A 16,618-nucleotide genomic window follows, 5' to 3' on the forward strand; every position below is an offset into this window, starting at 1 on the left:
TGCACACAAAAACTTGCTTAACCATTGCTACATGCATGAGTGTTCTGCGAGAGGCTTCAATCTTGGAGTTGGAGAGGTGGTGCGTTCTGTTCTGTGATGCATTCGCTAAGTATATATACAGCTACAAAACACTCCACCTCACCACTACCCTCCTACTCCTCTCGCTCCATACAGCTAGCATCCTGACAATCCTTCACATCACAAACCTTGTGAAAGTCCTTATGCGCCTTCGCCCCCTTCCCAATAAGCTTCTTAAACGACTTAAACTCGCAGCTCGCACCCGGCCCATCTTGGCAATCCGGAATGGGTCTCGGCGCCGAGTTCGCAATAAACCTAACATACGTGCCCGGCTCATCGCCATGCACACCACCTCTCTCACAAATCATCTTCTCCATTCCGACGTGGCCAAGGAAAGGGATAAGGTCGCTCATCTTCCACGCGCGCGTCCAGTTAATGTGATCAGTTGGGAACTGCTCCGCGGCGTCGGAAGAAGAGTTGAACAGACCCAGTGCAGTAGCGATAAAAGGCGGGACTTCCCTATGCGTGAAACCAAGGAAGAAGCGCTGTTTATCCGGCCAGCCGTCACCAGGCGTGTCGTGCTTCTCGATATGCGCAAAGAGCTCAGACTGTGCCTGCAACCACGGGAAACCGAGGTAAGGACTCAGCGGGTTCAGCGGACCGACCATGTACGCGTACTTGAGATCCCACGCGTATTCATACGCCATCCACTCCGAGTCTGTGAACTGCGCGCAGATGGGGCTGCGCTCGCCCTCGATGGCGGATTCGTAGCCGCACAGCATCTGGAAGCCGACGACGTCGCTCGGAGTCAATTTGAAGGGTGTGTAAGGGGAGAGACGGTGGGCGACGGAGGCGCCGTAGAGGTCGATGACTTTCTTTTGTTGCTTTGAGCCGGGTTTCTTGCTGAAGTTCTTGCAGGATTTGTGGGGGATGAGGGATTCCATGCTGCCGTTTGTGTTTTCTGTTATGCGGACGATGTCGATGTCGGAGGCTTGGGGGAAGGCTTTGACGAAGTTGGCGGCGGTGTCGTAGGTTCTGCTCTTTTTGTCGGCGAGGATGCGGGTTGTGTCGGGGACGAGGTGGTGGTAGCGTTGCAGGAGGTGCTTGCCTACTGCTTCCGCGTCGACGGCGCCGGAGGGTGTCAGTTCCTCCAATCTATCTTCCAAGATTGGGGATTGCCACTTTTCCATGAAGGATAGCGGGCCGGTCCATCCATTGCGGTGTGTCTCGAGCTTCCACAGGAAGGGCTTGATGTATTCTTCATATTCGTCGTCGTTGGAGTAGATGGCGCCGTGGCGGATGATGTACGATGCGGCCGTGACATTGCAGCCGACGGGAGGTTTGTGCTCGAGACCAAAGCCTGGATGGAGTTAGTACGTGCTATTCCCGTGACATTGGGGGGATGGTACGGACCGACTGCGTCAAAGTATGGCGAGATACCAGGGAGATGCAGCAGGGGATCGAACTGATAGTTCTGCGAGTGGTCCAGAGGCCGGAGTGGTGACTGAGCTTGACCCTGGCTTTGGAGGAATGTCGGCAAGGTCAGAGCCGAGGCTGAGCCTGCGAACGCGAGCGCGAGGGACCGCATATTAGACATTAGTCTTGCTATAAAAGCCGTTCTAAGGTATTGTCGCGTCGGGAATATGAATCAGGTCGAATGACCTGGGATGGGGATTTAATTGGGGCATGCGCGCGGTTTTGACTTTCTGTTTTCTCGTGACGTACATGTTTCTGCAAGGTACGCGCTTCACTAGCGCGAGCGCGCCGCCCTGGTAGCGCGTGCCTAGGCCTTGGACGTCGTCACTTGTTCACTGTTATCTCGCTATCTGGCTGCATGCACGCGGCAATCCGGCACACTGCTGAGTCAATGCAGGCAAGCGGAGATGAATGTGCAGATTGAATACCAGACAAACCTCAATGGGGCAAACACAGATCGGAGGTAGCGACAGTTTCAATTTCTAAAGACGAACGTTGTTTTGGGTAGCAATACACTGCCAGTAATACGCTCACGTCTGCTACCCAGAGCCATCGCGTCCCTTCCCCTTATTATGGCGTCCGTAAGACGGCGCATGTCATTTGATAACGCATTGGTAGACGCGTATCCGTCGTCGCTCATCCTCCGGCTCAAGCGTCGCTTGTCGCAAACGCCATATAGCAATATCCATACGTCTGCGTAGCATACTCACCTGCCTCGGGGACGCTCTTGCGCAAAGTAGGATGTTTCTCACTGGCGAAAGCTTTCTCTTCGCTTGGAGCACGGAGTCTCGATACCGGAACGGTTGCATATCCTTAGGTGATACATACCGCGAATGGCATGCTCTGCAGGAATGGCAATGGTAAGCATAGGGAGCTTTTGCGGCGTTCATAGTGGATGCTAGCTGCAGCATCGTAGACAGAAATCATGTCCTAAACAATCAGTCGCCCACACAGGGCCTCGCGGTTAGCCTCGTGATGGAGAAGAGCGCTTCGAAAGTAACGCCAAAGATCAATGTCGACAGCAAGTATTTGAACGCTTGCGAGAAGCCTGGACTCGCACTTCGTCTCAACGCTTTGATCCGACCACCGAAAGCGGCTTAGGCAGTAAAGCAGACGTTGTACCAGTTCCAGGGCGACTCTGCCGAAGAGAGGATTGGGAGTCATACCAATTGACATCTGACAGCTGTAGCTTCCTTGCACGCTGATTGCTGCGATTTGCACCAGCCTTATCGAGGCGCGGCTGCGCGTACGGGTTCGGAGTCTTGTCCAGACCTTGAGGGGAGTCAATACGTATTCTGTTGGTATTAGGTTGAAGGGTGTAATGAAAAGGCGCATCACCAGTCGTATCGTCAGCATCGTCGCGAGCTTCGTTGTAGTTCAAAACGAGGCTCTTGATTCGCTGTCGTTCTTCCGTGTCTGCTTGCTGTTTGTTACGCATAGCGACAGCAAAGGTCGAATCTGAGGGGAGGTCAATAGATCGGGTCTGCGTTCTGTTGCCACGCTTGCTGAGCAGGGAGAATTTCATCGTCTGCGAAGGAACTGGGGCCTCCGGGATAGGCGCTTCGTTTGCGACGTCTTCAGCATTGACTGGAGCCTCTCGAGCACGGCGCATGGGTAGCGGTACGTCGAACACAGGCTTTCGGTCATGCTTACGCGATTCTGCACTCTCCGACATGAGCTTAGCAAGCTCGCGATCGAATTCAGCATCGGCTTCTGGGTCGCGTTCGTCTTCTTGCCGTGTTACCACAATCTGTTCTTCCTCTTCATCCGAAGATGTTTGCTTCACAGGCTCATCATCGTCAGATTCATCGTCTTCTTCGCCAGATGACTTGTCTCCTTCACCATCGGGTAAAACGACGTCCTCGTCTTCTGGACCATCCATCTCGTCGTCCGATGCAGAGAGATCGTCTTCGTCGGGCTCGACAGGCTTGTCAGCTGACGATGTTTGGTAGTTCTGTTTGACGGCTTCTGCAAAGGCACGTGAAGCTTCCTCTGGGTTGGTGATGATCTTCCACTGCGGTCTGACGAGGTTGAATGCGTCTTGCACAATGAACTCTACGTCCATCGGTAGTGCCTCCTTGATGCAGACATAGTACTGTAGGTACGTGAGGAAGAAGTCAAGCTTCTTCTTCGCTGCGCCCTTGTCGTAGTACATGCCACAGGTTTCGAGTAGGTTGCAGACCAGACGAATACGGAAGTAGTCGTCCGGCTGATCCAAAGGATTGTATCCCCCAGGTCGTGCATAGCCGCCCTCCCATCCGTAGTTCAGGAGCTTGTATAGAGTGTCGAAAACAAGAGGCGAGTCAACCAACCGATAGATGTAGAGTTCGCCGAGATACTTGACTTCAGAGATCCGGCGTTGGTTGAACTTGAAGTCGTTCAACTCTAGCCCGAATGTGATGGACTCGAGAAGGTCGTCAATGACGGAGATGGCGAAGTCTTGGTGAAATCGGTGGATTGTTCCGAGCATGACGGCTAGCAAGTGGATGTTGCTGTACTTGATCTTCCCCGGCTTTGCAAAGACCTTGTGGAGAAGATTGACTACTTCCTCTTCTTCCCAGTGCATCTTGCGTACCTGCTTGATGGTTTTGTCCAGCGTGCGACGAGTCAGGTCCTGGTACATGATCTTGCGTAGGAAGAGCTCAATTGGCGTCCGCTCTTTCTGTTCGATTGCAGCGCGTTCTGGTGGGTTCACGTAGTAGACAGCGTTCTCGATCAACATGCGCTCTTGTTGGCCAATGACCTGAGCGCCCTTCTTTCGCTGAAGAGTTTCGAGGAAGGAATGCATACGAGGTGACGTCTCGGGATTGCGAAGCAGATAGCGGCCGCAGTTTTCCAAAAGATTGCAGATGATCTCAATGTTCATCCGTGAGAAGTCGTCTAGGCTGACTTTGAGACAGTGAAAGATGACGTGCTCAGGGACGACACCGAACTTGGTTAACTCTGCAAGGTAGCGTACATTCTGCGTTCGCACCTGCCCAAGGAAGTCTTTGGACTTTCGACGCTGCAAGCTTCTGAACTCCTCATCGAGGTAGGACACCAGTCCCTGGGCCACATCCGGCATGTACTTGCCGAGGGTTGCGATGAGTCTAGAGTACAGGGGGAGCAGATCGGATCGGCCCTTGGGAATCTCCTGCACAGCCTTAATCAGACGGTTGCGCGAGGCCTTGGAGTTCAGGAAGCAAAAGTCCATGGCAGTCTGATCGACGGCGTCCTTGGTTGCGAGTTCTGGCAGGCGCGCCAACAGAGCGTCGACCTGTGCTCCGACGGACTTGTTCGCGATAGCAGTAGATTGGTCGTCTCCATCAGTCGGTTTTGCTTCATTGGCAGTCTCTGCTGTTTCCTTTTCGATGGGTTCGGCCTTCGCCTCAATCTTCTTCCCCACCTGGTCATCACCATCTGCCTTCTTCTTCTTGACTTCCTCTAGCAGAATACCCGGGACGCGGTCCTTCAGGTCGATCAGGTTCTCGTAGAAGCGGCGCTCATCCTCGTCTTCCCAGATGCCAGCGCCGTCGCTTTGGCCACGCAGATATTCGCCCGCCTTGATCAGGCCAATAGCACCGTCACCTGTGTTTGCGGAGTTGTCCTTCTCTTTCAAGTCTGGCATCTCCACGCCCAACGCGTCGGCCAGCACCTGTGCGTTTGTGACCAAGCGCTCTTGGGACTTCATTTGTTTCTCGTAGTTGTTCTGACGGTCCTCGAAGACCTCGCCCGACTTGACGTATGCTTCGGCATTCTTCCGACCCTGAGTGAGGATGTGTTTCTGGTCGCGGAGGAGGTGCGTCTTGACATCTTCGAAGTAGCGGGTGAGGATGTTCCTGAACCGCTGCTGCAAGTCGGGAGAGATGATGGGCGGGTCGTGGTCCTCGTCTTCGGCGCCGGAAGTGTCTCCATTCTTCTCTGCCGTTGTGGTGCCGTCTTCGTTTACTGTTTTACGGCCCTCTGCAGAAGAAGGCTTGGAACCCAGTATATCCCAGGCGAAGGCCTTGACGAAGATGACGACGAGGGGCAAGTTGACATGTTCGCGGTCGTGACCCAGCATGTCCTTGAGCACCTCGAGAGGAAAGGGCTCGGCGTCGGCGCTCTCCGCGCGGGACTTTGCCTTTGCGGCGCCCTCGACGAGCTTGCCATTGTCCTTGGACTTGCTCGCCTCTTCAGGTCGAGCTACGTCATCCAGGCTGCGCAGAACACCCACAAGCCAAAGTTCGGTAGCGACTCGCAAGAGTACGCGCTGACGAGCCAGGCGCTCCTTCTCTTCCCGCTCGCGCACTTCGGGGGCCAGTGTCTTGAGGTGTGACTTGTCCGGTGTCGCTAAGCCCCTCCCAATATACCAGGCAATGTATCCCGTGAACTCGGTCGGGCCGAAGCGTTGGTGTAGAGCGCTGACAATTTCCACGCCGGCAGCAATCTCGCCGGGCGTCTTGAGCCTGCACAGGCCCTCGTAGCAGGCTGAGATAATTTCGGAAAGGTATTTGTGGAGGGATAGGGCGCGGATTTCCTGGAGGAACTGCGCTTGGGCGGCGGCGTTTACGGCGGTTCGGAGGCGCTTGATAAAGGCCGTGTTCTTTTTCATAGACGAGTCGAGGGAGCCTTGCACGGCGAAGACGTCTGGACATATTGTCAGCACGCGGGCTGCAGGTGCAACTATTCTAAGACCAAGTACCTTGTTCGCCATCCCAGGCGCGGATGTTCAGTTCGCGCAACTCGCCTGTACATAATTAGTATGACGCTGTCAGTTACATTGCGAGCACGTACGCTTCCGAGGCCTGTCCATGGTGGAGGAGGCGATTGCCGCAGTGGTGGAGGGGCGGCGGTAGATAGCACGGATCGGTTATACGCGCACATGGAAGGTGGGAAATATATCAGGCGCAGGCGCTGCTTGCATTGGTTCGGGCTCGGTGAGAACAAGCTCTGGCGAGAGCGAGGCTGTTTGCGACTGTAGCAATGTCGCGATTGCGGGGCCTTTGGTCGACGTTGCGGGTGAATTTGTGAGCGGTACCTGCAGCGAGTTCGCTCACGTATCCAGGTATCCGTGCGTCACCAAATGTCCCGCGGTTCACATGAGAGAGCCATGACTAAGCAGTCCTGGGTACTCAAACCAGGGTGCGAGACTGAACACCACTACCTAATTCACACGCGAGCGATGACTGGAGTGAATGTCCGGTACTACATCAAACTGGAACAGTCACAATAAATCTTCCCAAAATGCGCTTGAAACAGCTCGACGATGGGGATCAGTCATCACTCAGCGTTCAAGCGAGCAGACTTCCTAATGTAGTCAGGTCCAACACTAAGTACGGCAGGAATGACTCTCATGCACATTATCGATTCCCATATCACATTCAACGTCACACACACTTAGGCTTAGGCGAAGATGTCCCATTCAGAGCTTTACCCGACGTTCAGCCCTGTGGCGCGTTTGCAGTGCGGGACTGGAAGCTGGGAGCGAAAACGGTTACCTAGCCTCAAACTCTAACAATTCACCCCTGAGGCCCGCCACATGGCGCATTCTTCCACCCTTGACTGGCTGAGATATAGACTAGAGAGTCAAATATTGTAGAGTTCACTTGTAGCTCAGGGGTCCATGACCAAATTCGTAGAGCCCATATGCCGCGGCGCTATTGCGGTTGACGGCAAGCGCACTCATTCAACAGCAGCGATTCATGAGTGACACGGACGTGTAAGATGTATACTATACGAGGGCGAGATCCTGGCCATTCCAGAAGCAATCCCGAATGCACGTTGGAGTCGGTGTAAACAAGTCAACAATGCTGTGCATGCAGGTTGAGCGCACTGGCGATCCGTCACCGTTGGGCCGGCAGAGAACAAGATTGATGAGCGTCGTAGCGAGCGCGATCAGCGCCTTGTCATCGCTCGGGGCAAGGAAAAGCAGGATCCGAAACTGCGGGTCGCCGGTGCGCGCGACTTTATCGATTGCGAGCCGCCCTCAGCCTCTGCCAATGTGGGTAGGCGAGATCTATTCGGGAATCAGGGCAAAGACAGGTCCCCGTGCTGCAACGTCGATGTCGCTATATGCGATATGACGAGCGGGCGGTCCACCACGCTGTGGAACATGGAAAAAATTCAGAATTACCGGTACGAGCGGAAGCGGCACAGGATTCCTCCTGTCAGTCTCCATGCATGTTGGGGCCGCCGTCGCCGTTTCGTGCTTTTTGCAGCGGGTCGGCCTGGCATATCCACAGCCCTCGTATTTTTCATCAGGTATTTCCCTAGCGCTCGCGACTCAACGAGATGCGGGAGGAGAGGTGTAGGGAGTCAGCATAGCGTCGGGAGAGGGCATGGGAATAGGGATACGGCCACATGGCTTTCTTTTACGACAGCTACCAGCCATAGCACAGTGTGACAGACAGCCTCTACCGCGAGGCTCTGGGGCCGCTGCTGGGGATTACGAGACGGCATGAGGTGCGTGGTGCCATAATTGGTCGGAGATGGCTTTAGAACAGCGAGCGATGCCGACCCCTGAACGCCCGGAATCCACGCGAAGCTGGAGGATCTCTTGGCAATAGAAGGCGGCCAGCAGCGGTGCATTACAGGCGAATTTCCAAGAGCGACGATGCCACCTCATGCGACGATGGCTACGCCCGGCGGAATCAGGTAGAACCTACCATGACTACAAAATTACTACACCACTGCATGCCCAGCGTGCAGACCACGGCTCTCGAGGGCCCCAAACACACGGCCCCAAACAGGTAGGATGTGCCTCTGTGTGTGATGAGGATGCGAAACAGAGAGGAACACTTTGCCTGCAAGCTTCAGACAGCTAACGGTAGACGGCGCATGGGGGCGCCCAAAATAACTGCGAGGCTGCAGGCATAGGGCCGCCGGCGCGTGGTTTGGCACGGGTCGGGGCCACTGAGACCAGGCGTAGGCCTGCTCGCAACTCGTTTTCGAGCTCCAAGCGCGGGCAGCTTGCCAAATCTAGTTGGCATGCCCCTGTGACGATCGTGCATCTCGACTGCTGCCCAGAGGATCCAGCACACTTCGGGTGAAGGCCATGTGGACCGAGCGCGCCCGCTTTTCGTGCTTGTAAACCAGCTCGATCCCCTCGTAGAGACTTCCTTCCTCCTCAAGGCGCTCCTCCCATACGACTCCGGACTGCCCTTGCGAGCGGTATCTTGTTAATGACCTTGGTCTAAGCCCTTCTTGTCCTTCCCACCCTTACACTCGTTTATTGGGCCGCGAAGACTTACCATCCGCTTACACCACTACAACTACTACCGCCAAACACCAATACCTGTATCCTAGTAGTTTTCTCAGCTCTGCGACAGTCTTGGATCAGCAATTCGCCTCTACGTCAATTATCTAGCCCCGTGCCACTGTTGGGTTACGAGCCTTTGTTACCCAGGGCCCCTCCCATACCTCAGCCACGGGCCGTGCTTCTCCAACTCACCGCGTCTGCGTCACCCATTTGGTCGCCTTACATATAGGGTCGACGGCTGTCCGAAACCCAGACAGCATCGCTCGCTATCCGCTTAACGACAACAACGAATATACATACTTAATACTTCGCCATGGTTTGGCAAGACATGATGGGCCTCGCCGCCCGCGCGGTCTTTGCCCGCGAAATCGACCACTCTACCCCAGACATTGACGACCCTTGGCCAGCTAAGGATGTGAGTACAGCCATATTCGACTGTGGCTACAGAAACTGACTGCAGTAGATTGCCTACGTTGCCATCATCGGTGGTCTCATGTTGGCTGCCCTGCTTGAGTGGTTCCTCTGGGTCGCTGCTTTCCTGTACTGCATTGTCAAGGTCTTCCAGAAGGCCGAGACAATCAGTGTCCGCATTCTGTCCATCTTCTTCGGTATCCTCTTCTTCGCTCTCCGGTAAGCATTTGAACTCCGCTCACCATGCGAATCAAGTCTGACAGAAACAGTGCCATCTTCTTGCCTATCATGGTCGTTACCCTCCCCCTCCCGTCGCAAGTTACCAAGTACTTCCCCCAGGAGATGGTTGGCTTCCTCCAGTGGTTCGCCTTCTGGTCGTTTGCCGGTCTTTTGACCGTCCCGTGGTTGTTCTGTGTCTACCAGCTTGTCACCCACTCCGTTGGTCGCAGCCGCAGGATTAAATCCGTCCTCGACGAGGCATCCGCCCCCAAGGTCGTCATCATCATGCCCTGCTACAAGGAGATTCCTGAGATTCTTCTCCGAACTTGCGACTCCCTGGTCGACTGCGAATACCCGCCCTCGTGCCTGCACATCTTCCTCTCCTTTGACGGAGACCAGGAGGACGAGCTCTACCTCAACACCATCGAGAAACTCGGTGTCCCGCTCACGCTCGACACGTACCCCAAGTCCATCGATGTCATCTACCGTAGCTGCCGCATTACCATCTCCCGCTTCCCCCACGGTGGTAAGCGTCACTGCCAGAAGAGGACTTTCAAGCTCATCGACAAGATCTACTCCGAGTACCTCAAGCGCAACGACAACCTGTTCGTCCTCTTCATCGACTCCGACTGCATTCTCGACAAGACCTGCATTCAGAACTTCATGTACGAGATGGAACTCAAGCCCGGCAGCAAGAAGAACATGTTGGCTCAAACTGGTGTCATTACCTCCACAACCGAGAAGAACTCGCTCATCACCCTTCTTCAGGACATGGAATACGTTCACGGTCAGCTCTTCGAGCGTTCAGTCGAGTCCGGCTGCGGTGCCGTCACTTGCTTGCCTGGTGCCCTTACTATGCTTCGATTCTCCGCTTTCCGCAGGATGGCCAAGTACTACTTCGCTGACAAGGCCGAGCAATGCGACGACCTCTTCGACTACGGCAAGTGCCATCTTGGTGAGGACCGTTGGCTCACTCACTTGTTCATGATTGGCGCCAAGGAACGTTACCAGATCCAGATGAACACCGGAGCATTCTGCAAGACCGAAGCTGTGCAAACCTACCAGTCTCTGCTCAAGCAACGTCGCCGCTGGTTCTTGGGTTTTATCACCAACGAAGTTTGCATGTTGACTGACATCCGTCTCTGGAAGCGCTACCCGATCCTCCTCATCGTCCGCTTCATGCAGAACACCATCCGAACCACCGCCCTGCTCTTCTTCATCCTGTGTATCTCTTTGATCACTACCTCGCAAAAGGTTGCCAACCTTCCCGTTGGTTTCATCGCCATCTCTCTGGGGCTTAACTGGCTTCTCATGTTGTACTTTGGCGCCAAGCTCGGTCGCTACAAGATCATGCTGTACCCCCTCATGTTCATCGTCAACCCCTTCTTCAACTGGGTCTACATGGTTTACGGTATCTTCACCGCCGGTCAGCGTACATGGGGTGGACCTCGTGCCGATGCTGGTAGCGCCGACACCAAAACCACTCCCCAGGAGGCTATTGAGGCCGCCGAGGCTACTGGTGACGATCTGAACGTTGTTCCCGAGACTTTCAAGGCTGCTGCCGAGGCGCAGAAGCACCGCCCAGCCGCTATCCCCCTTCAGCCCGGCGACAACATCGACGGACGCTTCGCCGCTGCAGAACGCCTGCCCAACGGATGGTACCAACAAGGCAACGACTCTGGTCTCACGCTTCCCAACACAATGCCCCGCAACCCCAACGTCCCTCACGTGCCTCTCCACCCCCGTTCTTCCATGGACTCCTTCGCTTCGCAAGAGACCTCCGCCGCCAACTCCATCTACATGCCCCGTCGTGTCGAGAGTTTCATGGACCCCGAGGATGCGCGTATCTACCACAAGACTCAGCAAACACAAAAGCCTGCTGGAGGAGCCTTCTACGAAGAGCCACGAGGAGGACCCTACGAGGTCGGCCAGGGTGCTAGCAAGGGCATGTACAGCGAATCTGTCGACTCCATCGACGACGACTCGGTATACCAGTCCAAGGGCCCGCAACGACCTGCTCAGATGCGTACCAACAGCGATCTCGCCCATGCCCCAGCCCGCACATCGCCGCTGTCCAACGAGCAGAAGGGCCATGGTCTCGAGTCGCCCAAGCCTTCCTACAGCAGGACCAACAGCTCAGACCAGCGCCAGGGACGCAGCCCTCTTGCTCAGCAATACGTTCACACCGCACCTGGTGAGGATTATGAGCTACAGGCCCCACAGCAAAGCAGCCTGATGCGTGATGTATCACCTGCGCCGCTAGGCCAACCTACGATGCCTGCATCAAACCACGGACGAAGCGACTCAAGCGACTCCAAGAAGCGGAAGCGCCTCAGCAAGCAGCCCCGCAAGTAAACACCTCTTTCCGCATGATCTAGCATCTTGATCTTTCTTCCATCTTCCGCCTAGAAGGCTGCATCAAACGACATACCAGCATTAACCTTTTCTTTTATCATCAAACTACTTGTGTGCGCATTGGATGTCCCGGCGTTTTCAGCGAGCACCGCAACACACCGCGAGTGATTCCTTCTTCTCGCAAAAACTCATTTCCTTACTGTACATATATTACATCATTACATGACGGCGGGGTGTGTGTGTGGCTTTTGGATATAAAAACTACGCGTTCATGACTTGGTTCGCTCCTTCGGATGGCTCTTGGGGTATATATGTTGTAGGAGCTATGTGATGGATCATACAAACATCACTCTTTTTCTTGCTTAATGTCTAGAAGTAACGTCGCTGTCTGGGACGTTGAATGAAATGGTCTTACTGCCAACTCAAAATTGCGCTTGCTTTGTAATGTCGTGATGATTGTGCTCCAGAAGGTTTCGGCTTAACATTGGCTTACACATAGCACCGCCTAGCAGCAAACCAACTATATTGCACATATTTCCTGCAAGGCCAGGATAACCCATGCGTTGCTAGTTGAAAGCAAGCCAGTCATTGCAAAATTGAATTGTCTGTGCTATGTAATGTGATCAATATAAACCCGCCGAAAGTATACTCGTCACTCATCTTACACACGACCACGATAACACCAACAAAGCCCTACCGATACAACAACCCCTCCACCTCCTCCGCAACCGCCAAACTACTAGTCAACCCAGGACTCTCCATGGCCAACAAATTCACAAACCCCTCATACCCCTCCTCCTTCTGAATCACAAAATCCTGAAAGTCCTTCCCGCTCGTCGCCGCCAACTTGCCCAACTTAGGTCGTATACCCACGTAATCCGGTTGAATAGCGTTTCTATCCACGCCTGGCAGATACGTCTGGATATCATCGATAGCCTGCTTCATGTTTTTGGTGTTGGGCGTGTAGTCTGTAGGTGAGTCCGTCCACTCGACATCCGGTCCGAAGCGGATTCGCCCGGACATGTCGAGCGTGAGATGCGTTCCTAGACCGCCGTGGCCGGGTACAGGAGCCGGGTAGACGAGCGTGGAGGGTTTAGGCCGAGAGACGGCGTAGCTGAAATAAGAGCCTTTTGCGTAGAAAGCTTTTCTGTGCCGTTCTTTGGGTAGAATCATGTTTTGGATGTCGACGGCGAAGAGACCCGCCGAGTTTACCAACGTGTCGGCTGTGATACTGCTTTCCTCGCCGTCCGCTCCCGTCGTTGTGATTTCCCATCCGCTGCGCCCGGAATCGATGGGGCGGATGTGTGTGACTGTGGATTTGAAGGCGCAGATGCCGCCGCCGTTTTCGAAGGAGCCTTGCAGGTATTGCATCAGGCTGTGCGAATCTACGATGCCTGTGCTGGGGCTTTCCAAGACGCCGGCTTCAGTCCGCACATCTGGTTCGCGGCGGTGGGCTTCTTCTTTGCTGAGGAAATGGATGGGTACGTTTATGCTTTTGGCGAAGTCGTGGACTTTTTGGAGGGCGTCCATTTGTGCGGCGTCTTGGGCGACGATCCATTTTCCGGTGTTGCGGTGGGGGATGTCGTGTTGTTTACATAGCGAGTATAGCATGTCTTTTCCTCGGAGGCAGAGTTTGGTTTTCAGAGATGTGGGTCCGTAGTAGAGGCCTGCATGTATGACTTCGCTGTTTCGCGAACTTGTTTCTGTGCCGACGTGGCCGTGCTTTTCTATTAGGACCGTGGAGGCGGAGTCGCGTTGTTGGAGTTTGCGGGCTATGGATAGGCCTATCACTCCGCCGCCTATAACGGCGTGCGTGAAGTCGGCATGTCTTGGTATACTTGAGGAGAAGTTTCTTGAGTTTGATGTGATTGATTTGAATTGCGGAGTTGTTCGAGAGAGGATGCGCAATGAGGCCATGATGGAAATTGGGGAATTAATGTCTAAAATCAGCGCAACGTGCTACAGAACAGACATCGACGAGTAAACAAGACGAAGCAGAACCTGATCGCAGCGGAATATAGACTCGGGGTTATCGACAGTCTTGACAAGTGATGCTTATCGGTGGCTTGGATCCATTTTGGATGACGTTACGTGAAATGCCGTTCCTGACGCTAAACAGAGTGGGGTCTCTCATTTACTACTTCAATTGCCATTACAAGATGCGACGATTGCATACAGCATCTCAAACTATAAACTAGGTTACTTGACTCAAAAAGTACAATTCCTTGTGCGGTCGTGGTTTCTTCGCCAACAGACATCTCGTGGTACCTCATTCCTCCACCTAGATAACGTCATCGGCACCCCAACCTCCAAACCCCCGACATCGCAACCAGGCCAATGTTCACAACCCTCACTCGACGAACAATATCACGTCCCCCAACCACCCTCATCCCCAAAAGAGCATTCCACAGCACCCCTTCCAACCTCGCCTCGCCGCTCGTCGACCGCGTAAACGCCGTCACAATGGCCTCCTCAACCGGCACCCCCAAAGTGACCTCCCTAGTCGACCTCCCCTCCTCAGAAGCCAAATGGGTAAAACTACAAAAAGCCACCTACATCGACGCCAAAGGCAAAGAACGCATCTGGGAGATCGCCTCGAGGAAAACAACCGGCACCGCCGGCGTCGACGCCGTCGCAATGGGCAACATAATCTACCACCCCACCAAGCCCCCCTCCACAATCGTCGTAATCCAATTCCGGCCCCCAGTCAACAGCTTCACAGTAGAATGGCCCGCCGGTCTAATCGACGCCTCCGAAACCCCCGAGGAAGCCGCCGTACGCGAACTCTACGAGGAAACGGGGTACGCAGGAACCGTCGTTTCCACTTCACCCGCCGTAGCAGCGGATCCGGGGATGACGAGTGCGAATCTGTGTTTGTGCATGGTGGAGATCCATTTGAAGGAGGGGGATCCGGAGCCGGAACAGCATCTTGACGAGGGGGAGGATATCCAGAGGGTGAATATTCCGATTAGTGAGTTGTATGCGAGGTTGGAGGAGTTTGCGAAGGAGGGGTATGTTATTGCGGCGAAGTTGTATCATTGGGCGGCGGGTGCGCAGTATGCGATTGATCATCCCGAGTTGTTTGCGAAGGTAAATAAGAAGGAGGAGTGAGATGGCGAGTGGGGAGAGGGGAGGATGGAGATTGACTTCTATGTAGTTGATGTCAGAGGATCGTGCGGATGGTTGCATGGCCTTTTGGTAGAAGTCAACATCATGGCATAACTGGTCTGTTGAGATTATAGATGTTGCCGCATCATGATGGCACTTTACAGTATTCAAAGAGCTTCAACATCATGTTCCAAAATCTCATTGCTGATGGACCAGCTCTAACAATACCCTTAATATCTATATACACCCTCCCCCTCCCTTCAACCCCCCTACCCCGCCTTCTCATCATCAATCTGCCTCCTCAAATCCTCCAGCACCCCCTTCCTATTCTCCAAATGCCCCTGCAACCCCTCAACCTGTTCCCTCACCGTCTCAATCTCCTCCCTAATCCCGCCCAACCCCTTAACCGCACCCCCCTCATCATTATCCAACTCCTTGAGCACATTCCTCTTATAATCAAGCAGAAGCTCCAATTCACGCTTCACAAGCGCCGGCTTACTATCCTTACTCCTTCCATGCCGCCGATTCTCCGCCTCCTTCTCCACATCCGCAATCTTCTGTTCCAGCTCGCGCAGCTGCTTTTTCAAGCGCACTTCCTCCCAGTCTTCTGTTGTGCGGCCCCCGAAATCAGTGCCTTTGCCGCCGCGCGCGCCGTAGTTGGCTGCGCGGTCGCCGACGCCCAGGCGCGTGAGGTATGCGTCGCCGAATTTGGCTTTGCGGCCTGTGGCGGTGTTTTCGTCGCGGGTCGCGGCCCAGCGCGAGTTTGCGTTTGATTCAATGTCGTAGTCTATGTGCGCTTTTTCGAAACTGGCGCGTAGGCTTGGGGGCACGCTGCGGGGGACGCGGAAGCCTTCGCTGCGTTGGTTGAGGATGTGGAGGAAGGCGAGGGCGGCGTCTTTGCCGACGCTTTCTCGCGCTTTGGGGTTGACGAGGTTCCAGGCGAAGCGCACGTCTGAGTCGGGCACGTTGTCGAGGCTGTCGAAGAGGCCCGAGAGGCTGTCGAAGGTTATGTTGCCGTGGCCGTCGCGGTTGGCTGTGTAGATTTCTTCGTATTTCGCTTTGTCAGAGGGTGACATGTACCAGTCGAAGCCGTCGCGCAGACCGGGCGTGTCGTCATCGTCTTCGACGGTTTCGTAGGCGGGTTGCGAGCCGGAGAGGGCGCGTCCAGCTTGGACGAGGTGGGCTTTCGATTCGGGGACGAGCCAGTCGGGCAGCGCTTTTGGTACATCCATGGATATCTACGGCATGCTGGTCAATCCTGTGTCTCCTTCATCGCCCATGCAGACAGACATACCCCGTTGATCAGGTCAAAGATCAGGCGCATGGCGACACAGAACTCCTCAAAGTCGAGCTTGCCGTCATTGTCCACGTCGGCCAGATCCCACACTCTCTCTAGCTGGTCATCGCGCAAATGTGAGTTCTTGAGCACGGGTGCGGCTTGCGCGCCGTCTAGGTGGGTGCCGCCGCCGCTGAGCGAACTGAATATCTCCCAGTACTTTTCGATTTCGTCTTGCTCGATGCGGTTCGGCGCCATGATTGCGATCGGAATTGGCTTGTCTATACTGTGCGGCAGGGAAAGAGGCGACAGTTGTGTACGTCGTGTGAGATTCGGGGGTGCTGGTTGGGGAATGTCGGGATGGCGGAGCTCTGGCCGCACCTGCTGGGCTGGGGTACGTAGCTACCTGACGCTAGCCGTGCATCCACCGTCTGCGACTCCCATGCCTCACATGAATGCATTGTTCGCTGAGCTCTACTCTAACAACCAGATTTCTTCATACATCACTGCAAAAGGACAAGAGCAAGCTTTATGTT

The 16,618-nt window shown here is 54.6% G+C and overlaps 6 protein-coding genes across 6 annotated transcripts; 2 read left to right on the top strand and 4 right to left on the bottom strand.

Moving 5' to 3' along the window:
* Positions 1 to 152: 152 nt before the first annotated feature.
* J4E93_010418 (uncharacterized protein) lies at positions 153 to 1,606 on the bottom strand (the record flags this gene model as incomplete). The annotated part of the gene is made up of 2 exons (XM_049348298.1): positions 153 to 1,378; positions 1,432 to 1,606. 2 exons carry the CDS (start codon positions 1,604 to 1,606, stop codon positions 153 to 155), a joined length of 1,401 nt encoding a protein of 466 aa, XP_049194527.1.
* Positions 1,607 to 2,560: 954 nt separating this feature from the next.
* On the bottom strand, positions 2,561 to 6,268 carry J4E93_010419 (uncharacterized protein; the record flags this gene model as incomplete). The annotated part of the gene is made up of 3 exons (XM_049348299.1): positions 2,561 to 6,102; positions 6,158 to 6,202; positions 6,250 to 6,268. The coding sequence occupies 3 exons, from the start codon at positions 6,266 to 6,268 to the stop codon at positions 2,561 to 2,563; spliced, it is 3,606 nt and encodes a 1,201-aa protein (XP_049194528.1).
* A 2,758-nt stretch (positions 6,269 to 9,026) lies between these two features.
* On the top strand, positions 9,027 to 11,698 carry J4E93_010420 (uncharacterized protein; the record flags this gene model as incomplete). Its single annotated transcript, XM_049348300.1, has 3 exons — positions 9,027 to 9,128; positions 9,177 to 9,343; positions 9,394 to 11,698. 3 exons carry the CDS (start codon positions 9,027 to 9,029, stop codon positions 11,696 to 11,698), a joined length of 2,574 nt encoding a protein of 857 aa, XP_049194529.1.
* Positions 11,699 to 12,391: 693 nt separating this feature from the next.
* Positions 12,392 to 13,615, bottom strand: J4E93_010421 (uncharacterized protein; the record flags this gene model as incomplete). Its single annotated transcript, XM_049348301.1, has 1 exon — positions 12,392 to 13,615. The coding sequence occupies one exon, from the start codon at positions 13,613 to 13,615 to the stop codon at positions 12,392 to 12,394; it is 1,224 nt and encodes a 407-aa protein (XP_049194530.1).
* Positions 13,616 to 14,035: 420 nt separating this feature from the next.
* Positions 14,036 to 14,809, top strand: J4E93_010422 (uncharacterized protein; the record flags this gene model as incomplete). Its single annotated transcript, XM_049348302.1, has 1 exon — positions 14,036 to 14,809. The coding sequence occupies one exon, from the start codon at positions 14,036 to 14,038 to the stop codon at positions 14,807 to 14,809; it is 774 nt and encodes a 257-aa protein (XP_049194531.1).
* A 266-nt stretch (positions 14,810 to 15,075) lies between these two features.
* Positions 15,076 to 16,340, bottom strand: END3 (endocytosis defective- protein; the record flags this gene model as incomplete). Its single annotated transcript, XM_049348303.1, has 2 exons — positions 15,076 to 16,044; positions 16,101 to 16,340. 2 exons carry the CDS (start codon positions 16,338 to 16,340, stop codon positions 15,076 to 15,078), a joined length of 1,209 nt encoding a protein of 402 aa, XP_049194532.1.
* Positions 16,341 to 16,618: the final 278 nt, after the last annotated feature.

This window comes from Alternaria ventricosa, assembly GCF_023758065.1.
Source record: "Alternaria ventricosa strain BMP 2768 chromosome Unknown scaffold_30, whole genome shotgun sequence".
In the NCBI taxonomy this organism is placed as follows: Eukaryota; Fungi; Ascomycota; class Dothideomycetes; order Pleosporales; family Pleosporaceae; genus Alternaria; species Alternaria ventricosa.